The 23656-nt window shown below is 41.9% G+C and overlaps 1 protein-coding gene and 1 long non-coding RNA gene across 15 annotated transcripts in view; one reads left to right on the forward strand and one right to left on the reverse strand.

Moving 5' to 3' along the window:
• Positions 1-21574, reverse strand: part of SSBP2 (single stranded DNA binding protein 2) — a 202579-nt gene extending 181005 nt beyond the window's left edge. For 10 of the 14 annotated variants that reach the window (XM_036411334.2, XM_036411336.1, XM_036411332.2 and 7 more), the window contains exon 1: positions 20596-20796. In XM_036411334.2, the coding sequence (XP_036267227.1) occupies positions 20596-20657 (62 nt within the window). In that variant the 5' untranslated portion in view covers positions 20658-20796. Of the gene's footprint in view, positions 1-12798; positions 12829-20595; positions 20797-21451 lie in introns of those variants that run through there. The other 4 variants (XM_045571687.1, XM_036411338.2, XM_036411326.2 and 1 more) reach the window with 4 other exon arrangements.
• On the forward strand, positions 21438-23045 carry LOC118703945. Its single transcript, XR_004983201.2, has 2 exons — positions 21438-21582; positions 22516-23045. It is a non-coding gene; the product is annotated as an uncharacterized LOC118703945 (long non-coding RNA).
• Positions 23046-23656: the final 611 nt, after the last annotated feature.

Below are 23656 nucleotides of genomic sequence, written 5' to 3' on the forward strand. Positions count from 1 at the left end.
CTCCTGTTTGACATAGCACTGAAAGTGCCAGCCATAAAGATCAGACAAGAAGAAGAAATAAAAGGCATCCAAATCAAAAAAGAAGTAAAACGGTCATTATTCACAGATAACATGATATTGTAGATAGAAACCCCTACAGACTACATTAAAAAAAACTACCAAACTTAATAAAGGAAGTCAGCAATATAACAGGATACAAAATTAACATCCCGAAATCTATGGTTTATAAAAAATATATATTTTCTTGATTTTTTACAGAGAGGAAGAGAGAAGGATAGAGAGTTAGAAACATCAATCAGAGAGAAACATCGATCAGCTGCCTCCTGCACACCCCTTACTGAGAATATGCACGCAACCAAGGTACATGCCCTTGACTGGAATCGAACCTGGGACCCTTCAGTCTGCAGGTGATGCTCTATCCACTGAGCCAAACCAGTTTCAGCCAGAAATCTATGTGTTTTTTTTATACCCCAATAATGAACTCACAAAAAAAGAAATTGAAAAAAAATCCCATTTACCATTGCAACAAAAAATTAAGACAATGGAAATTAAGGAAAAAATAAACAAATGGGGACTACATCAAAATGAAAAGCTTCTGCATAGCAAAAGAAACCATCAACAAAACAATAAGAAAGCCCACTGCATGGGAGAACATATTTGCCAATGTTATCTCCAATAAAGGTTTAATATCCAACATTTACAGGGAACTCATACAAATTAACAAAAAGAAGATAAACAATCCAATAAAAAAAAAAATGGGCAAAGGCCCTAAATAGACACTTTTCTAAAGACAACATGTAGAAGGCCAAGAGACATATGAAAACCTGCTCAAAGTCACTAATCATCTGAGAGATGCAAATCAAAACAACAATGAGGTACCATCTCACACCTGTCAGGATAGCTATCATCAATAAATCAACAAACAAGTGCTGCATTGCTGGAGGGAATGCAGACTGGTGCAGCCACTGTGAAAAACAGTATGGAGTTTCCTCAAAAAAATTAAAATGGAATTCCCATTTGACCCAGTGATCCCACTTTCGGGAGTATATCCCAAGAAATCAGAAACACCAATCAGAAAGGATATATGCACTCTTGTGTTCATAGCAGGACAACTTACAATAGCTAAGATTTGGAAACAGCCTAAATGCCCACCACAGCAGATGAGTAGATTAAAAAGTGGTGGTACATCTACACAATGGAATACTAAGCTGCTGTAAAAAAGAAGGAACTCATCATTTGCAACAGCATGGATGGACCTAGAGAGCATTATGCTAAGCGAAATAAACCAGTTGGAGAAAAATAAATATCACATGATTTCACTCATTTGTGGAATATAATGAACAACATAAACTGATGACCAAAAATAGAGCCGGGGGGTGGGGGGGAGAATATATAATATACTAGAGGCCTGGTGGATGAAATTCGTGCATGGGGGTTGTGGGGGTAGGGGGTGGGAGTGGTGTCCCCCTCAGGCCAGCCTGCACCCTCTCCAATATGGGACTGCTGGCTCCTAACAGCATGACTGCCTGCCTGCCTGATTACTCCTAATCGCTTCTACCTGCCTGACAGCCAAATTGCCCCCTAACTGCTCCCCTGCTGGCCTGATTGATGCCTCACTGCTCCCCTGCCAGCCCATTGCCCCCTACTGCCTTCCCCTGCCAGCCTGGTCACCCCCAACTGCCTCCCTTGCAGACCTGGTTTTCCCCAACTATTCTTTCCTGCTGGCCCAATTGCCCACAACTGCCCTCCCCTGCTGCCCTGTTTGACCCACAACTGCCCTCCCCTGCCGGCCATCTTATGGTGGCCTTCTTGTGGTGGCAGCTTGTGATGGCCAGATTGTGGTGGCCATCTTGTGATGATGAGAGGGCGTCACGTGAGGGCATGAGGACCACCTAGGCTTTTATTAGTATAGATAGAAGTAATTCTGTTACTTGCAGGTTTTTAATATTTCCTACAACTTTTGTGATATTATACTATATTAGTACAGTTTTTGTAATAATATATTTAAAATCTTTCTTGAAATATCAAGGTTTATTGCATGTAATATTATTACATTTAAAATAAATTTTCTTGAAATATTAAAGTTTATTGCATGTAAATGGCTAATTATTTTGTATCTACAGTCTGGTGATAGATTTATTTTGTATATTGTAAAAAAATAAACGAACAAACAAATAAATAAAAACCACTGCCCATATTGGAAGATTTTTCAAATAAATGCCACTTTATTCAAGTTCCCAAGAGAAAAATCATATTGACCTGCACATGCTCCCCATTGTTGATTTGAAAAGAATATAAGCATATTAAATGATCAACTGAAAGTACTTAACAAATTTTGCTTAGAACAGCAATAGTTGCAAACTTTAGTTAATTCACCTCATGCTGGATATTGCAAGTTATATTAAATATATACTGACAAAACTTAATTTATTGCCTTTTATAACTATATGACAAAAAGTAAATAATAACCCTGACCCTGTCGGCTACATTTTGAAGCTCTAATAAAACAGTCATGAGATTTATGTAAAGGGCAAATATGCCATTAATAATGTTACACAGAACTCATTCTAACTTATACTTTAAAAGGTTTTAATTCAAATATACTTTTTAATAAATAATAAAGAAATAGCTTCTAACATCTTCCAAAATCATCCCTCCCCAAACATACACACAACTAAAGCGCTTCTGAGTTTCTGTCTCTAGGAAGGAGGACATCTCTCTCTTCTAGAGTCTCCCAAGCACAAACTGTTCCCTATGCCGTTTACTTCTCTGGCAGGCATGTCAGGCTCACCACTCTATCTCCATTGACTTATACAGTGCCTGGCAGAGTGAAATAAGCAAATTATTTTGAAAGTTGTGTCTGAGGGGGGGGGGGGTTTACAGGGAACATGGAAAATGACAAGTGTTCATAAATGTTATCTATTGTTGCCTTCCCTGCTCTTATTTAAAAGGGTCCTTTTTAGTCAGGTGGTTTAATGTTTTTCTTTGTAAATAATATAAAAAAATTTACATATAGGTATGAATATAGAAAAGTCAGAGTGTTATATTATTATTTTTATTTTCATCACTTTATTTGTATTTTAAATTTTTTTACTTTGAATATTTACTACCTAAATAATAACTGTTTTTAAGAACAGCTTTACATGCAGTCATACATTGCACATAGCAAAGTGGGTACTTTGATACATTTTGAAATGTGTATACATCCATGAAACCATCATCACAATCATGATAATGAACAAATCCATCACCCCCAAAGCTTTTGTAATCTCTCCTTCCCAACCCTTTCTGGCCCCTCCCACTATGCCTCCAAGAGGCAACCACTGGTCTGCTTTCAGTTAACAAAAATTAGTTTACACTTTCTAGAATATATATATGCCATATATATATATATATATATATATATATATATATATATATATACATACATACATATATATGTGTGTGTGTGTGTGTGTGTGTGTGTGTGTGTGTGTATATATATATATATGTCTAATATGCTAAGTGTCCAACTATTTGGTCAACTGTTTGGTCAACCACTCAACCAAGTGGCTATGATGCGCACTAACTACCACCAGGGGGCAGACACTCCAACTTGTAGGTTAGCTTGCTGCTGGGATCCAGCTGATCGAAACTGGGTGAGATGGGCCAGACATGCATGCCCTGGGACCCTCTCATAGTCCCTCCCTGGCCAGCCCCGAGCTCTGATGGGGACTGGGTAAGACAGGATAGACACACCCTGGAGCCCTCCTGCAGTCCCAGCCTCTAAAATATTTTTTCTAATTAATTTCCTTTCAATGTGCATGAATTTGTGCACTGGGCCTCTAGTTGTACATAAAGAGACTCAAACAGCATATACTTCATAAAAAGTATTTTAAAGAGTAATATTCTGCACTATTAATAGGGGTTTTACTCAGTATTCTCATTTATCCCTTCTATTGATATCAACTTAAAAAGCAGGAAAGAAATTTAGAGATACTCTACAGCAAGCATGTGAAACTCTCAGCCTGCAGGCCACATGCAGCCCACAATGAATATATTTGTGGCCCAGCCAATATAATAGTATGTAAGAAACATTTTAATAAAAATGTCATGTCTTTTTTATATCCTATTATACATAATTATTAATAATGAACTACAATGTTCACTAATGACTGATTACTACAATCATGTTGCATTCATTTCACTTATGCACCTTACCCACAGGTGCATCATTTCTCTCCACTAATACTAGCAGCATAGCAATGAATATTTTAGCAGCCAATTGCCATGTCGTTAGTCTTGTACTGACTTGTTTGGTGTGCACAACAGTAAATGTTTCGCTTTCGGGGAACAAGAAAGATAGATTTGCATTACGCTTATTAATCTGTGCAGTTATTCAGTGTCTGGTAAGTTAATGTTCAAGAAAAATATTAATTTTTATTAAAATGTTCTGTTATTTTATGTTAATGATTACTCATTTATTTTAGCCCTTTGTATTCAGCATGTCTCTATCGAAATAAACCTTCGTTTCTATGAAAAATTAAGCTTTTATTTTTTTGCGGCCCACATAAACTTAAACCTTGCTTATTTGGCCTGTGTTAGCCTTTGAGTTTGATATGTTTGCTCTATAGAAAGGAGTTAAAGTATGCTAACCAGAAGAGATTTCTAAAATACTTTCCCACCAGACATTTGCTTTAAGTTATGTGCTACTGATTGGCAGCCAGAGTAGACAGCTACTAAGCTTTTCAACTATTCCAAAGTCATTCCCCAATCATCATTTGCAAATGTCCCCTTTATCCCAATCGCCTATGAGTCATAAAAGCTTTTAACAAACAGTTGAGAAAAGCTAGCAATGTAACCCCACCAAAGTATCTTACCTCACCCTAAAAATAATTTTAAAAACTCACAATCACTTTCTAAGCCCATCTACTAAAGCTAAAACCACTTTACCTACTGCCTTCTTTTTCCCTTCCATGTCCCCTAGAGCATTCCAGTACTGTCATCTTTAATTTAAAAAAAAAGGTTCAAAGTAATTGATAAAACCTCTTTACAAAATGATAAAACCAGTGTTTCCCAACTAATGCTCTACCTCATTCAAAATTACCTAAGTAAAAAATGTACACCCTCTTCTATAATAGTTAGTCTTCTCTCTGTGCTTTTTTCCCAAGTGGAGGCTGTCCACATGTGAGGTCTCCACTTCCTTGCCTGATAGGCAGCTCCAGAAATCACTGCATGTGAGCGTGGGTCCAAACCACTGAAACTGTCCTCCCTGTGGTCACAAATGATCTTAGTCTAAAGTTAAACCATCCTCTTCCTTGACTTCTGTGATGCCAGTCCCCTTACAAGTTTCCTTCGTGTCTCCCTAGTGTTCCCTTTCAGTCTCAGTCTCAAATTCTTCCTCCAACCCCTTAAGTATTCCTTGAAGTCCCATCTTGATGTCTTCTCACTTTCTCCCTTGCATTCATTCCCATAAAGATGGCTTCACTCCCATCTCAGGGCTTCAAATGCTAGACAAGCCAAAAAAAAGTGGGCCATACATAATGAGTAAGACAAATTAACTAATCTATGTTGCTTAAAGTTGGGAAGACAGGAGGGCATAGCATGTGTGCAGCTTCTGAGTGCTGGTAATGTTCTTTTTCTTGATGTGCGTGCTTGGTCACACTGGTGTGTTTAGTTAAGTGAAAATTCAGTCTATAGACTTACGATATGTACACTTTTGTATATACTCTAGTACATTTCATACTTCAATAAAGTTATTGTATTTTTTTATGTTAGGATTCTTTGATTTTTTTTTTAATCCTTGCTCAAATATATGTTTTTCATTGATTTTTAAAGAGAGGAAGGGAGAGAGAGAGAGAGAGAGAAAGAGAGAGAGAGAGAGAGAGAGAGAGAGAGAGAGAGAGAGAGAGAGAGAACATCAACTGATTGCCTCTTTACATGCTCCAACCAGGGATAGAACCTGCCACCTTTCAGTGTATGAACGATGCTCCAACCAACAGAGCCACACTGACCAGGGCAAGTTAATTGTTTAGAAGGGAGAAAGGATGAGCTAAACTTCAGTTCAGATTCCAGGTCTGACATGTGTTACTTGGCCACGTTACTTATCCTACTAAAGCTTTTGTTTTCTCATCATTAAAATGAAGCCAATATCATTAAAATGCAGATGATAACAGCTACTTCATAACACTGTAAAGAATAAAGTGCCAAAGCCAGTTTGGCTTAGTGGTGGAGCATCGGTCTGTGAACTGAAAGGTCCCAGGTTCGATTCCGGTCAGGGGCATGTATGTTGGTTGCGGGCACATCCCCGGTGGGGGGTGTGCAGGAGGCAGCTGGTCGGTGTTTCTCTCTCATCGACATTTCTAGCTCTCTATCTCTCTCCCTCTCTCCCTTCCTCTCTGTAAAAAATCAATAAAAATATGTTTAAAAAAAAAAAAGAATAAAGTAACTTACAAACAAGGTGCCTGGCACACAGGTACCTTCTGCTTACAAATATTATCTCTCTTCCCCTTTCCTTCCCAATTCTGTATCTCCAGCCTAGACACACTTCCTCCACACCCCAGCTTAAAAACCACGTACCCGATTTCCTCCCAGAGTGCTCCATCTCTAGGTCTGAGTGGTACCTCAAACTGAACTCATCTTCCTCCTCACACCTGTCTGTCTTTCCTCTGCAGTCCCTTAAAGCCTAAGACTGAAACTTCTGCCCACAATTACAGCATCTTAGAAAGCCTGATGTCCACATGTAGCTACCAAGTCCCCTATGCTCTACATCCTGAGACATCCACGGGGCTGCCAGTGATGTAGAAAAATGATTATTACTACAGTAGCTTACTTATTACAATAGCTCTCTAATATATCTGTCTCCCCCCCTCCACATTATTTCCAGAATGATTTTTCTAAATTGCACCTCAGAAGATGTCTCTTATCTGCTTAAAATTACTTGTCCCCCAGGCCACTCAAGGTTACTCTCAAAATAGTTCCTATCTAACTTGCCAGATTTATCCCTTACAGCACATCCAGCCGTACCAACTTTCTTGCAGTTCACCATATATGCCGTACTCTTTAATGCAGCCGTGTTGGTGTATTTTTCTCTCCTAGAATACTCTTTACTTGCCCCCCACCTAATTTGGCTAATTCTTATTCCTTATTTAATAAATATCCTCCTAGAAATAGCTTCTGAGACTACCGTAGCCCTAGGCTGGATTCAACACCCTTTTTCACAACTCCGGGAGCACTTGGTGCATATCATTATAGTGCTTTGTTAGCCAGCGTGATAATCTGGTGGCGAGCCCCTTCTGGATGGTGAGCTCCCGATGGACAGAGACTGCTGTGTTATTCATATCTCAGCTCAAGAGGCTCAAAGAAGGCAGACATAAGAGGGACAGTTAATATTTCTTAAACAAATAAAGGAATGAAAAGATAGCGGAAAGCAGAAGGAATATTTTCCCCACCTCATAAAATGCATACAAATTTATATTATCGTTAAACCAGAGGCCCAGTGCATAAATTCATGCACAGGCGGGGTCCTTTGGCCTGGCTAGTGATCAGAGCCATCTTGCCTAGTCCCAATGGAGGCCGATTGGGCCCTGCTGGCCAGGGGGGAGGGACCGAGGTGATTGGCCAGCCCCAATCAGCTGGGGGAAGGGACTGTGGGAGGTTGGCTGTAAGAGCGCACTGACCACCAGGGGGCAGCTCCTGCATTGAGTGTCTGCCCCCTGGTGGTCAGTGCATGTCATAGCTACCAGCCGGTCATTGGTCATCACAGTCGCTTTGGCTTTTCTAGATAGTTAAGTGGGTTTTAAAAACTAATTTTAAATGCTATGTTGACAAAACCCAACTTAAAACTTCTATTTTCTCAGGACATTCAACACAAAGAAGTAGAAGACTTGGCTTTAAATTTTTTTAAACAGTAAAAAAACACATTTTCCTATATATTCTCCACTGGCCCTACCGTATCTACTCCCTACACTTTTGCCCTGCACAGACCTGGGAGGCTGATCTGCAGCTACAGAGTATGTCATCCTGGTTCCCGTGCCCTCTGGCTCCCAGATGGATTCTACAGTAAGGAGGCTTCAGCTGATGAACAGGCAGGAAAGAAGACCCCCTCTTTGCTAGGTAGGCCTCCAGCCTCTGTTTACGGTGAGTTTCACAGGATCTGTGGTCCTCTTCATAAAGCCACAGCCCCCGGAGGGTGACATTTCTGCAAAGACCACAGTGCTCACTGGATCTTGGTTAACTGCCCTCTCCCTTTTCTCCTGCAGATCTAAGGCAGGTAACTCTTCCCTTGATGCTAATTCCTCAGTGTTCCTCCATCCCTTGTTGGTTGTAACTCTGCACATACCTTTAGTAAACTGTCTCCAACTCCCCTTTTAAGGAAGCTATCTTGCTGAGGACCTAATACACAAAAACACTTTGTCAACTCGCAGCATTGTTGCCAGTGCTTGCTTATAGTGTGATCTTGTTAATATCCCCATCTCACAGAAAAGCATCAACAGCCTTTAACATTTTAATAACAACATGTATCTACCCTAATCTTTCTAGCCCTAAATTTATACCTAAGTCCAACTCACTTACATAATTGACCTAGTAACAATTTGAATTCAAAATGAATTAGTAACTCATTCCCAGGTTAAACTACTTGCAAATTATTCCCAATATATACACACAAATGTGTGTGTGTGTGTGTGTGTGTGTGCATGTGTGCACGAGCGTGCGCACCTATGTGTATATATAAGAATTTTATGGTAAGAAACCTCACTCAGGTTTTTCCACTACTATATTTCTAAATAAAAAAATAATATGTTTAATTCAGGGTTTGAAAATGCATATTGAAATACCTTTAATAGCTTCCTAATAGCTATTGCTTAAATGCACTGATAGAGTATAATCATCACATAATTTCAATCCAATTATAAACAACAAATGAATGAAAAAAATAAAACTAAGGAATTGTTTCTATTTTTTTCTAATAGTCAGTACTACAGAAATGACTGTAAATAGATTCAATATGGTTATACTATTGCTCATGGACCACATGGAATTTTCCAGATGCCCTAGTCCAAAAAACAAATAAACAAAACAAAAAAAATAGGCCATATGTTGGTTGGAAGAGACAATAATTATAGGAGATTCATAATTGAAGGAGAAAGTTTTTTTTTCCTAGACATTATATATTCCTTTTCTTTTGATTTCTGACTCTAAAATTCACCAACTGAAGTAATGTATGTCAGTTACTTTGCCTCTAGGTACAGAAAGAAGGAAGAAACAGCTCTACCTGAAATGGTAATCTGAGCTCCTATCTGACAAACATTACATCCCAGTTCTTAAGTCTCAAATACCAGCTGAAGAATTTGGAACTATTTGTGGAGCATTTTTGGTTGCTGTCATTCTGCCCAACTTATTAGCAGCTGTAAATGTTTTCCTTAACCTTTTTCTTTAACCTCTCTCTTTTCTATTGCCTCTCGCCCCAACTAAAAATGGAACTATCCACGCATTCCCTTCCCACTCCCCAGCCTCACAACTCCCATTGCTCCCAGCCTCATAACTCCCACAATAAGCAATGAAATACACTGAGGCAAAATAGTTTAAAGGAGCAATGGAGTCATATGAAGTTGCTAGAGGGATTAAGAAAGGAAAGAAGCCAAACACAAAAAGACAAAAACTGTATAATTCCATTTATACGAGGTACCTAGAATAGTCAAATTTATTGTGACAGAAACTAGAATGGTGGTTCCCAAGGGCTTGGGAAAAGGGAAAGGGAGGAGTTATTATTTAACAGGTAAAGAGTTTCAGTTTGGGAAGATGAAACACTTCTATAGATCGATGGGGATGGTTGCACAATAATGTGAATGTACTTAATGCCACTGAAATGTATACCTAAAAATGGCTTAAATGATAAATTTTATGTTATATATATTTTACCATCACAAAAACAAACAAAAAGAATATTCTATCAATAATTCATATCAAGATTCTATATTGGAAAGGGGTACAAAAGGAAAAACAATCCTTTCCTTTCCCTACCCTTATTCTTATTTATATCTTATTATTATTTCCTTTCCCTACTCTACTCTCCAAATTGAAGCTAATTGGTAAGAAATAGAGAATAGTTCATTGATCAAAATTTTGAAATCCCAGCTACCCCAAATCCCAAACCAATTAACTTATATAACAAAAGCACAAGGATTTCGAACAAAAACCAGACTTTATTTATGATATAGCATATTTGGAGTTAAGTAATTGTATAGACTTGTGCTTAATGCACACTATAGCAATACTTTCAATTTAATCCAAGTATTGGTACAAACTTTTAACTACCATTAAATTCATGATTCTGCCTACTTAAGCTATATATGCATGAATCTCTCATTTTAAAAGAGGCAGCTGTAGTATAATGAAAGAAACACTGACCTCAGAACCAAAAATAATCTTAATATGATTCAGTTCTGCCACATAGTATCCCTAGTACCTTCTCTGGGTAAATCTATTTCCACTTATAAACCTCTGTAGTCAATTTTCACCTATCTCACAAGATCATTGTGAGATTTAAAGAAATCTTGAAACTATAAAGTAACATTTCATTATTAAATTTGTTAAAAGAAAAGATTATTCTAATACAAATTTATATTAAAACTAGAGGCCCGGTGAATGAATTCGTGCACCAGTGGAGTCCCTCGACCTGGCCTGCAGGATCAGGCTGAAACTGGCTCTGTGACAACTCCCGAAGGGTCCTGAATTGCGAGAGGGCACAGGCCAGACCAAGGGACCCCACTTGTGCACTGACCAGCTGGGGAAGGATGCAGGAGGTTGGCCAGCTGGGGAGGGACTATGGGAAGGTTCCGAAGCATGTCCAGCCTATCTCACTCAGTCCCAACTGTAGACCCCAGCAGCAAACTAACCTAACAGTCGGAGCATCTCCCGGGGTCAGTGCATGTCATAGTGAGCCATTGTGCAGCCTTAGCATATCATTAGCATATTACGCTTTGATTGATTGAATGGACGACCAGGCACTTAGCATATTAGGCTTTTATTATACAGGTTATACACATATTTCATGGTAAAACAACTAGGTAATCTATTACCCTAAAATTCACCAGGGGACTAAGTGCCTATATTACAGAAAACATTTCTTAGAGATTATACATTTATTCTGGTACCAAATATTAGAAATATTGTGGATAAAATGAGCTAGATATAATGATACACTGTAGTGAATCCTCAATTCATTTATTCCACAGACACCTAATCTGAATTCCAAGCACTATGCTAATAAGTGGGAATATACTGGAGAAAACAACACTATGGCTCTTGTCCTCAGGGAGCTTCCAATCTAATTGGGAAATAAGACATTAAAATATCACACAAATAATTCATTAACATATGACAGATATGACAAAAGGAAGAGTAGAGGCTGCTGTGAGAGCACACAGTAAGAGAGTCTAATCCAATTTGGGAAATTTTATGGCAGTTGTACCATCCTTTGTGTACATCAAATAGGCTGTAAGTGTTCAATAAATCTTACCTATTTCTATAGCCAACATTATTATAAAACCCACATGTACCACTGTCCTAGTTAGGAGATAAGAGACAGTCAACCTTATTATCTAGGAAAACCCAAGTAAACTAGACCTCTCGCCCAATTCTTCAGTAAAAACCAAAAGTAGGCCCCAGGAAATATAGTTTATCATTCCAAACTTGATGCATACAGTATTTTATATATACCTGAGCAATTATGCTGATGCTGAGAGGTTTCCTCAATGGTACTTGAAACCTGCCTGAAATTCTTTAGTCCCAAATCTCCTCATAACTGATTCTTTCAATATTACTCAGGGTTCTGCATAAACGGTCCCTTCTCTAAGAACCTTCCTCTGACTACCTAGCCTCCCAGTCACTCTTTAAATTACATCACCCTACTTCATTGCTTTTACAGTACTTATAACTTTCTGAAATTGCCGACTACATTTATTTACTTGGCGTTATACATTTCTCCTTGAAAATTGAAAATAAGTTTCATTAAAGCAGGGACCCACTTTATTCTCCACATAGCCTCAAGATACATCTTCTTTGCCAAAGAGCCCCAGTTTTGTTTAGGAAGTTCAGGACAAGGGAGCAATGTTTCCAAGCCCAGAGGATGAAGGATGACTGATTGAAACCAATTATGGTAACCTTTTGCAGGTAATTGGTTTAGGGGAGGGAATGGTAGTTCTCTTCAGTAAGGCAGAAGAAGATATCCGCTAAGCAACTTGAAGAAAAGGGTTTCCTTGCCAAGTATGAAACATGAAGAAGGGTGAACCTTGCCCTTCTCCCTGCCTTCCTGATTGGCTTTATGAGAAAACGATGCTGGGAATCTGCAGGAATGTTGAGAGGGAAACCATGAGGACAGCAGAGAAACTGATCCTGAACCGGGGATGTACTTGTTTCACTGAATCAACTACCAAGCTACCTCTTCCACGAATCTTGTTAAGTGAGATTTATTTTTAGAACCTGATCAATTAAGCCATTTTCTATCTCCTGATTTGATACCAGCAGCCAAAAGCATCATAAACTCTTAAGCCTCTGTTTGTTCTGTAACATTAACAGAAAATAGTACCTACAGGCAGTGGATTCTTAACTGGATTAAATGAAACAATATAAGTAAAGGCCAAATATAAACAAAATACTCAAATGATAGCATTGTTGTTATTGTTACTGTGAAACAATAACCTTCTAGGACAAAGCTCCATAAGCTCTTTATGTAGTAGTGAGAATTTTGTTATTTCACAGAAAACGTTCATTTTAATCCTGTGTAAATAAAATCATGTAAAAAAATAATATATTTACCTGGCTTTCTTCTATCAGTAGCTCTTGGTACTTTCTCAGGTTTGAAGTAGATTAAAAAAAAAAGGAGAACCAAGGCAAATATCAGATCACTAATGAAAAAAATAACCATATGAATATCAGGGGAGATGCTGTTTTTAGCATCAACTCCTCTCTTCACTTACATGGACAGAGCCATACGTAAATTTTCATCTTACCTTCTGTTCTTACCTTCATAAATATCCCATCACTATTTAATATGGCTTAGATTATATTAATCAAAAGTGAAAACTATTTTAGTAATTAAAACTATACTATATTAATACCTACAATTACAAAAAATATTTTAAAGCAGAAAAAAGTGTTATACTTTTTCTATATTGTTTTCTATGCCAAACTACTTGATATTCCATGAAGAAAAATTAATACAGAAGATCAAAATTGGAGACCTCAAGCTCACTCTAGCTAAACTGTGATTTAAGATGCTATAATAGTTGATTACTGTCTGAAAGCTGTTTACAGGCCTGCATAACCTAGAATAATCAAAATTCTTAAAATACAATATAAGGATTGTTCTGTCATTATTTAAGAAGAGACAAAGAAGAAGGAACAAATATTAAATTCTCCATTGGCCCTAGCCGGTTTGGCTCAATGGATAGAGCATCAGCCTGGGGACTGAAGGGTCCTGGGTTCAATTCAGGTCAAGGGCATGTTCTCCGGTTGCAGGCTCAAGCCCCTCCCTGAGCCTGCGGAGGCAACAAAACTAATCAATGTGTCTCTCACATGGATGTTCTCTCTCTGGCTCTCATCTTCCTTCCACTCTCTCCATCCATGACAAAATATCCTCAGGTGAGGATTAACAGCATCCTCCATTGCACTGGAACTGCCCAGGGTCTCCTGAATACAGATAAATTTTTGTCCTGTCAATATTACAAAAAACATTATTACCCGTATTTTCGGGCGTATAAGACGACCCCCTAATTTTACAGTTAAAACATAGGTTTAGGCTTATATAAGATTACCCCCCACTTCAAAGAAAAGACTTACTTTGCTGAAACTGATTTGGCTCAATGGATAGAGCGTCGGCTTGGGGACTGAAGGGTCCCAGGTTCGATTCCGGTCAAGGGCATGTACTTTGGTTGTGGGCACATCCCCAGGAGGGGTTGTGCAAGAGGCAGCTGATCGATGACTCTCTCTCATCGATGTTTCTAACTTTCTATCTCTCGCCCTTCCTCTCTGTACAAAATCAATAATATATATATTGAAAAAAAAAAAAAAAGACTTACTTTGCCATCAAGATCTGCAGGTAATTTTTGTGCAATTTTGGTCTTTTGCCCCCGATTTTCAGTTGACTTTTCATTTCAAAAGTCGTCTTATACGCCGGAAAAATACGGTAGCTTTACTTTTCAAAATCTTTAACTATTAACCAACTCTGACAAAAACTGTGTTTCCTATTATGGCCAACCATACTGGTAAATTTGGGCAGCTGCAGGACTATGAAAAGTTGCCTGGAAAAACTCTTTTCTTCCCTGAGTGAACCATTTTTCACCCATTTTTCAATGTCCTCACACAGTGGATATAGTTTAAGAAAGTAATAATAGCCTCTATTATGTCTCTAACATTTAGAAAATGAGTGGACCACCCTTCAGATCACTTTTTGCAGATTATATGGGTTTTACTATAATAGTCAAGTGAATTTCGCAGTCCTACTCATGTTGTTATAGACATACTAGAGACCCGGAATTCCCGGTGTGGGGGAGAGGGTCCCTCAGCCTGGCCTGCGTCCTCTTGCAGATTATATGGGTTTTACTATAATAGTCAAGTGAATTTCGCAGTCCTACTCATGTTGTTATAGACATACTAGAGACCCGGAATTCCCGGTGTGGGGGAGAGGGTCCCTCAGCCTGGCCTGCGTCCTCTTGCAATCCGGGTGGCCGCCAGTCGGACATCCTTAGCACTGCTGGAGAGGCTCCCGCCACCACTGATGTGCTCACCAGCCATGAGCCTGGCTCAGGGCTTCAGGCTGAGCGGGGATCCCCCTGCGGGAGTGCACTGACCACCAGGGGGCAGCTCCTGCATTGAGTGTTTGCCTCCTGGTCAGTGCACATCATAGCGACTGGTTGTTTACCATTTGGTCGATATGCATATTAGCCTTTTATTATATAGGGTGTGAACAAAATCTTACATGATCTATGTTGCATATGTAAAATATATATAAAATCTAATAAGCAAAGTTTAAAATCTAAATATAACCACTGATTTTTTTTATTCCAAATTCTCTGCAGATATATCCTCCAATATATCTTATCCCATTGCTCCAATGCTACTTTAACTCCTTCCTTGGGAAACAATAAGTTACTAATAAAAGTAATATTTTAGCTTACATTTATTTACAAAGACTCACACATTACTAACCAACGTGTAACTATCATGCGAATATAATTTCCACCCATTATCAAAGCAATAATAGAGAATAAACACAATAGTGCACAATATTAGAGAATATACCCATGTACTCCACAATAAAATTATAATTATCTTCAATACATATTTTTAAATTATATATTTCCAGCATCATATCTCTTAAATCTAGTACATTAATCCTCAATGCTATGTACCAACATTAACATAACAGTTATAATCTCTATGGAAGAAAGAAGATTCTAAATTCAAAGTATATTTCTCCCAAATTTTACTTTCAACTCTAAACTGTTGGGGTGAAATGTTAATAAACTGCAATCTATGTATTCCACTGCCAGCCCCAAATTGTATGTTTTAATTTTAAAACAAAATAATTCTATTTTCTAGTAGTAACTGAAGATGAAAAGACACATTTGGTCCACTACTGAAGAGCAACTAAAATTTAATGATTTATTTTCATCCGGAATTGGTTTTATAGGGCAAACTAGTGCTAAAGTATGGGAATAAACCTCTCATTTTCTTTCTTTTTTTGTAATGAAAAATAGATTACAATATTAACCCCTTTCCTAAGAGTCAATATAAGTACCCAGATAAAGAATGCTAGAATTTAACTCTTAACATCTTACACGTTTTCTTTTCTTTAGGTTTGTTCCTTCAAAAACTCATTGAGGCCAGGGGGGAGAGGGGGTGGTGGTGGTGGTGGTGGTGGTGGTGGAGATATTTCTAAAATAATAAAAAAGAGAGTAATCCAAAGAAAAACTCTCACAACCAAGATGACATGTTAGATAAAAGTTGTTTAGCATTTTGGAGGAAATATCCTCCCTTGCTATGAAATTATCCTAGAAGAAAAAAATCTGAATAGACAAAAAGTCTTCACTATCTAGGCTTCCAATTTCACCCCTAAAAATTCTGTGCCTTCCCAAACCACACATACATCTGCCATCCATCAAAAGGAAGGGTTAAGGAATGGTTAAGTCTGCACATCTGATCAAGTCTTTAAAGTCTCTTATACCTGATTATGTAATGCTATTCCCTAAATTTATAGCATCTTACCCTAGATCAGGAAGCCAATCTGGTAAACAGAAAAAGTATATCTTTCAGTTTCAACCACAGCTTCTAAAATTAAAGAAATCTTTGTTAGAAACCCAGGTAAGGAGCAAGTCACTTTTCTTTTTCCTTTAATGGATAAAAAAATCACTCTCTTCTTTCTTAAATGGGAGAATTGGAGAAAATATACATAAAATGCTGACCACAGCAGCTATGTCATGTAGAATAACAAGTAATAATTATTGTTTTGCCTTTATTGGCTATTTTTGAAATACAATTAAGCTACTGAATGTGAAACTAAAACTTTTAAAGTCTTTATTTTGGAGGTCATTTTGGAGGTCAAAATATTTTTTCCACATTGTAAAAAATTCCTTCCAGTCTACTATCTTCATTTATTCAATTATTTATTTGGTGCTATTACGTATAAAGGCACTACCCTAAATATCAAGGATACCTCAGAGAAGAAATTTGCCCTCAAGAAACTTACATTTTAGAGGAGACTAGACATTAAACAAACCAATTATATAATTACTTAATTATAACTCTGTCTGTGAAAAAAAAAAAAAAAAGCCTGCTAAAGGGAGAAATAACCTAACAAGATCAGAATTTAAATTTCTACACAAACATCCCACCTCCCTCCAAAAATCTGCAATCATTCCCTCTATAATTAAGCCTAATCCAAACCTTTGTATAGACTTGATCTGTCTGGTTTTTAAAACAATAAAATAAGTAATTAACTTGACTGGCTATTTTTTAAGATTATTTTCTAATTATAGTTGCCTTACAATATTATATTAGTTTCATGTGTACAACATAGTAATTAGGTATTTATATATCTTATGCAGTGATTCCTCCGTAAGTCTAGGAATCACCTGTTACCTACCATACATAGTTATTATGGTATTACTGACTATATTCCCTATGCCATTTTTATGTTCAGAACTATATACTAAAATGACTAAAAAATATGTAAAACCTACAACTTAATTTCAAATATTCTAGTGGTGTCTTCTTAATGAAAGAAAAAGCAAAGACATAATAATACAGGTAAGCACTTGTCAGCTACCTTGTTACTCGGTGTTTCGTTTGGTAGATCTGACAAGTGCTGACAAGATCTGACCTGTTGTTATAAAACACATTTCTTAATAGATTATAAAACTAATATATTTAGTTTGTGTGCATACCACTATTCATAATGACTCCTTTTTCAGAATGTTTTTATAAAAGCAAGGTAAATATTTACATATTTATTACTGAAAAACAAATTACTTCTGTGAATTTTGAGGTCAGAACGATTCTAATTTGCTTACTAAAAGTATTTTTTTTTTTTTTGCTCAGGTACCTTTTAAATCTGCCACCTTAAAAAAAGTTTGTCTAGCCCAGCCAGCATGGCTCAGTGATTGAGCACAGACCTATGAACTAGGAGGTCATAGTTCAATCCCAGTCAGGGTACATGCCCAAGTTGTGGGCTCTATCCCAAGCAGGAGGTTGCTGGAGAGGGCCAATAGATGTTTTTATCTCTCTCTCCACTCCCTTCCTCTCTGAAATCAATAAAAAATATACTTAAACATTTTTTATTGTTGTTGTTTTAAATCTGGTGGCATCCATTTCAAAGACAACTCAAGATTCCTATCTTCAGAAGTTAGTACATTGTTGCAGAATAGCGCCATTAATGTCCCAAGTAAACATGACTGGGAAACTGAGCAATCAGATCAACTCTCCCACCAAAATGAAAATTAGTTTATTCTGTAAAATAAAATTTACCTCAGCAGTTGTCTTAGATTCAACAATACTCACCTAGAAATTAATGCAATAATTAACTCAGAACAGCCATTGTCAATGTTCCAAAAGTGGCCTCTTCACTTATATTTAGTTCATAAGGAGAGCCAGAGTCTAGGTTCCTGATGCCAATTACAATGAATGGAAGACATATATTTAAATCTAATAGCACCATCTAGCAGAACTTCCACTACTTTGCTTACAAGAAAGAGATGTTGGTTGGTATTCAGTTTGATAGCTCTAACAGCAAAAGTGGCAATGATTTGTTTTCATGAAAGAATCACAGAATGAGAACTACAAAGGACCAGACACACCAGGTCCAACTTCCTCATTAAGTATCTCAGAGACTTTTTTTTTTTAACCATTTAAAAAGTTATCATGATACAGATTAAATTCAGCCATTCCCGGGAATCCAACTAAAATTCAAAATCACTTTTATCCTCAAATTCAACCACCCTCAAAATAAATAAGATTCTACATCAACATAGTTCAATTGCTTCAATCCCATATGCTCTGTGATCATTTAAACATCCTCCTCGAAAATGCTTTTATTGTATCAGACATATTACAACCCAATGATTAATGCACACAAATGGAGGCTGTTTCAAAACTTTGATTCCAGTAACTGCTTCTTTCCAAACCAGGCTCTGATGCTGTCTGGTTACACATTCCTTGTCACAGCCATGAGATCCTGAATGTACCTCCTCAGAAAATATCTTTGGGGAAAACAAACAACCACCACCAAGAAACCCAGCATCTCCGCGTTAATTTTTTGTTTTGTTGTTTTTGCTACATCCAGGCCTGCCACCCCTAAATCCTATGGGGATTGTGTGTGCTGCTGCCAACACGGAGATTAGGAAATGTTCCCATCCCTAGGGCACAAGAAAAACTTTCAGGAGGAAGGCTGTCTTCACTGCCTAAAGCAAACAGGGAAACCTGCGCGTTGGCTTTTTATTTATGCAGCTATTTCCGTGCGCAAGGTAACCGACGTCGTAGCTTTGGGGAGATGGTCTCAGACTTCCCCCCAGTACGGACCCCCGTGGGGAAGGAAGGGAGAGAGCACCTTCCAGTACAAGGTAAGCCTCACCCTCCCAGGGGACGTGGTTACCAGGAACCATGGATCTGCTGCACACACACACACACACACACACACACACACACACACACACACACAGAGGGGTTCTCTCTCGCTCAGTGGTCACAGTCACTGTTGGCTCTCATTTTGTAGCCAACAACCAAACCACCGTTACCAGTCCAGGAGACCGGCGGCAGCCAGCCCTGCGTTGCAGTGTGCCTTGCCGGCGGCATCTCCGGAGAAGGGGCGCTTCTCTCGCCAGCCTCCTCCGGGCACCCCCCGAAGTTAACACCTGTGTCTGCGCCTAACCACCCCGCTAAACAACTCCTTCCCACGTCTGCTCTGCTCCCTCCCCCAAAACCCCTTTTCGGGCCGGTGCCCCCTTCCCACCGCGGACAGCCCCGCGCGCGCCGGGGGCCGCAGCAGCGCACACGGCACCCCCTCCGCGCCCCCCGGGCCACCGCGGTCCCCCGATCACTGCAAAGCTGCAAGTCTTCCCCCCAAAAAAAGTTCGCCCGCAGCCGCCCGTGGAGTCCACTAGGCTGCGAGAGGCAGCAAAGCAAAGCCTCCTCCAGCGGATCCCGCTCCTCGCCAGCACACTTTTCCTCCCCGGGAGCGCGGTCCTCCTCGGACTCCCAAACTTCACCCCCCGGCGGCCCCCGAGCCCCCCGCCCCGGCTCCGGGAGGTGCGGCGGCTGCTGCGAGCGCGGCGGCGTGCCCCCTCCAGGGGCCGGGAGAGCCCCCACGCCCCCCGCACAACCCGCACCGCACACGCCCTCCGCGCCCCGAGCGTCTCCGCGCCCCACGGGGCCCTGCCCGGCCGCCCCGCGCCCGGCTTCCGCCCGCCGCCCGCCAGGCACCGCCGCCCTCGGCTCGCCCGCCCGCCCGGCAGGCACTCCCAGCCCCGAACCCCGGCGCCCGCGACCCCGCGGCGGCCGGTGCCCCTCGCTCAGTCCGCCCGACCCCAGCCCGTCCCTCCGAACCCCCGCGATCCCCGCCACGCAGCCCGCTCCCAGCGGCCGCCCCCTCCCGCCGTCCCCCGCGACCCCCGGCAGCTCTTCGGATCGCGGCGGCGGCCCCGGACGCCAGCTCTAAAGTTACTTTGGAAGGAGGGGAGCCCACGGGTTATCCCCCGCGACCCCCCAAACAAGTTTCCATCCTCTCCGCCGGCACTGCCGCCGCCCCCCAACAACACCCTCCCGCCGGCCCGCCCCGCAGCCCCCCGCGGCCGCCGCCCCGGGAGGGAGAGCACCTTGTGGGGGACAGCCGCCCCCCGCGCCGCGTGCCCCCGGGTCGCGCCCTCCTCCCGCTGCCCGCCCGCCCCGGCTCTCCCCCGGCGGCGGAGAGGGTCCGGGTGTCGGTAGGTCTCCGGGAGAGTGCACGAGTGTGTGTGTGTGTGTGTGTGTGTGTGCGTGTGTGTGTGTGTGTGTGTGTGTGTGTGCGCGCGCGCGCGCGCGCGTGTGCGCCGGCGGCGGTGGGCGAGCGGCGGGGACACTCACTTCTCCCGGGCCTGGCTGTCGGACGGGACGGCGCTGCTGTTACTCTTGCCTTTGCCGTACATGCTTGTGCCGAGAGCAGCTCCCACTGTCACGCACCTGTCAACCCATCACAGCCTCCTCGGGAACAGCCCCGTCCCCATGGCGACCCACGCAGCCACCCCCGCCATTGGCCGCCCCGCGCCAGGGCCCCGCCCCCTTCGCCCAGGCAACGCGCGAGACTGACAGGCCTCCTCCTCCCTCCGGCCTTCCCCGGCGCGCGGCGGCGGCTACAGCCAGAGAGGCAGTCTCCTCCCTCCTCCCCCCCCTCCCTCCTTCTCTGCCTCCCTCCCAGCCTCCCTCCCTCCCTCCTTCCCTCTCCACCGCCTCCCTCCTCCCGCTCTCCTTCCCCCCCTCCCCCCGCCGAACCCCGGCGCAAGCGGGGAATTAGAAACTGCTCTAGAAGGATTTTAAACAACTGGCTGTTCCCTCCGCCGCCGCCCCTCCCGCCGCGCCGCCCGCGCCCGGCTCCTCACTGGAGAGAAGGCGCCGGGAGGAGGGGAAAGTGCGGCCTGGACTTTCTGGCCGGAGCCGGCGGCGGAGCTGCAGCCTCGGCGGCCCCAGACTTCGGGGCGCCGGCCGAGTACACCGGCAGACCTTCGGCCCCAGCCGCCCTTGGGGGGCGGTTCCTCTCCCCCCCCCCTTTGCCAGCCTCTCTCTTGCGGATGACCGGGCGCCGGTACCCAGCATTGATCTCTGCCGCCCTCCACCTCCTCCCCGGGGTGCAGCCCCCTCCCCGCTCCCCGAGGGCCAGCTGGCGAGGGATGCACGCGCTGCTCCCTCGACCTTCTGGCGGAGCGACCCGGAGCGGCTGGCTTACCCTCCTGGGGAGCGACTGCGCCCGGGGTCATTGGCGCCGCTGCAGTGGCGTCGCCTGGCTCCTGGGACCGCGCCCTGCTGCGCCCCAAGGGAGCCCCCGGCCTCGGGCGGGCCTGCCTCCTCTCCTTAGAGGTGAGCCTGGCTTCCACAGAGGGCCAGGTGGCTCCTCAGGCCTCTTGTACCCCTGCCCCAGCACGCCCAGAGCCCCTGGGGTGCACCATGCACCAGCTCCCCTGCCAGGTCTGCTGCAGGAAAAGGCCCCAGTCATCCCCATCTGGCCTGGTTTTCCAACCTCGATGAGTGATGTCTACTCATCCCGATCTCTGGAGTGGGAAGGGCCATCGAAGGGCCTTTAAAGCCATCCTGTCCTTGTCCATCAGAATGGACCCCTGTCTCGCTCCAAGAGCTGTGCCGGAGCTGAACGGCTGGCTGGCTGAGGATTATTTCTGAATCCAAGCCCCTAATCCCGTCCCGCTTCAGGAAATGTGCAAAAGTTTCTGAAACACAATCTGGTTCCCCAAAGAACTCCGTAATTGTATGTTGTGGAGTCCCTTGGATGTAAAATCAGAGTGCAAGTGGAGTTAGAAAGAATAGATGGGCATCAAACAGGGAGTGACAGGGAAGAGGGGTGCGGGTGGGGATGGGACAGGAGGGAAACATCAGAAAAGGATGAAATAGCTGTGGGAGGGGAGACAAAATAGATTCAAATGGGAAAAGATGTACCTTTCTATTCCTCACTTACAGCCTTAAGCTTTTAGTAGGAGGGTCATAAAAATTCATATTGAAGATGAGATGGGTGGAATGGAGAGAAATGGGCTTGTGTGGGCATTGACATCAAGTTATAAGAATAAAAATGTCAACAGAAGGTTAAGGAAGGGCAGCTAGTAAAAAATGAGAGAGAATCAAAAAAGGGATTGGCAACCAAACATATCAAAAACGGGGTGGAAATGAAGAAGGACTCTGTTATACGGTATTAAGGAAAATGAAAAAAAAAATTGGAACAGATAAAGTATTTCCTTCCTTAATAATTTCCAAAGAAAGTGTCATTTCTGATTGCTCTAACAGGTCTCAGTATCTGAAGACACACCCTAGTAGAAAACTATGAAGAAGTTGGGAGGTGGGGAAGAACTGTATGCTGAGAGTTTTAGTCTCTGCTGCTGATTTGTGACATTGAGGTCTTTGCCAGTTAAAAAAGAACAAAAGATAAGAAAGAAGAAAAGAAACAGCATTAAATGAAGAAGCTATTGAATATGATAGCAAAAGAAGATGACCAAAACAATAGAGGACTAACATTATAATAAAAAGATAAAAGAAAAATATAAATGCTTTTATTAAAAGGACAAAAATTCATCCCAGCGGGTATGGCTCTGTGGTGAAGTGTCAACCTATGAACCAGGAGGTCATGGTTCAATTCCTGGTCAGGGCACATGCCCAGGTTGCAGGCTCTATCTCCAGTGTGGGGCATGTAGAAAGCAACCAATCACTCAGTGATTCTGATCCATGTTTCCTTCTACCCCACTTCCTTCCTCTCTGAAATCAATAAAAAAAATTTTTAAGGACAAAAATTCTGACAATAGAAGTAGAGATAAAGAAAGCAGTGGTGGGGTAAGAAATCCCAATAGCTTAAGTTGATTAATTTTCCAAGGGAAGTAATTTGCCATTTTTTACTAAAAGTCTCCTTTCTGTTTCTAATGATCTACAGTGACTTGGTAGTAGAGACATGGCATTCACAGTCTCTGAAGAACTAGGAGTGATGCTGAGCCAGGAAACCTCTCTTTTTAAACCATCACTTAAAATGCTCAAATGTTGATAAGGCTTCCACTGTTTCCAGACTCTGCCTTCAGGTTGGCATTATATAATTTGTTGTTCAATTATCTGCTTCCATTGGCTTCAGTCCAGAAAATTATTATCATTCGGGGGCCCCATCACCCATAGAATATTCCCTTAAGGTGATGCTCAGGGAATTCTCTCCAGGAGGGAGTTCCTGGCAGCTGTTGATCCATATTCCTGCCCGCACTTGGTAAGGTTTCCATTAAAAACCAAGAGCCCAGCCCCTGTGCCTCAGAGCTTGAACTTCTACCTAGGAACCAAGAAGTCACCATTTGATTCCAGCCAATCAGATTACATGCCCAGGTTTTGGCCTCATTCCCCAGTAGGGGGCATGCAGGAGGCAGCCAATGGATGATGTTTCTCTCTCATAAATGTT

The sequence above is a fragment of the Pipistrellus kuhlii genome, unplaced genomic scaffold, assembly GCF_014108245.1.
Source record: "Pipistrellus kuhlii isolate mPipKuh1 unplaced genomic scaffold, mPipKuh1.p scaffold_m20_p_4, whole genome shotgun sequence".
NCBI lineage: Eukaryota > Metazoa > Chordata > Mammalia > Chiroptera > Vespertilionidae > Pipistrellus > Pipistrellus kuhlii.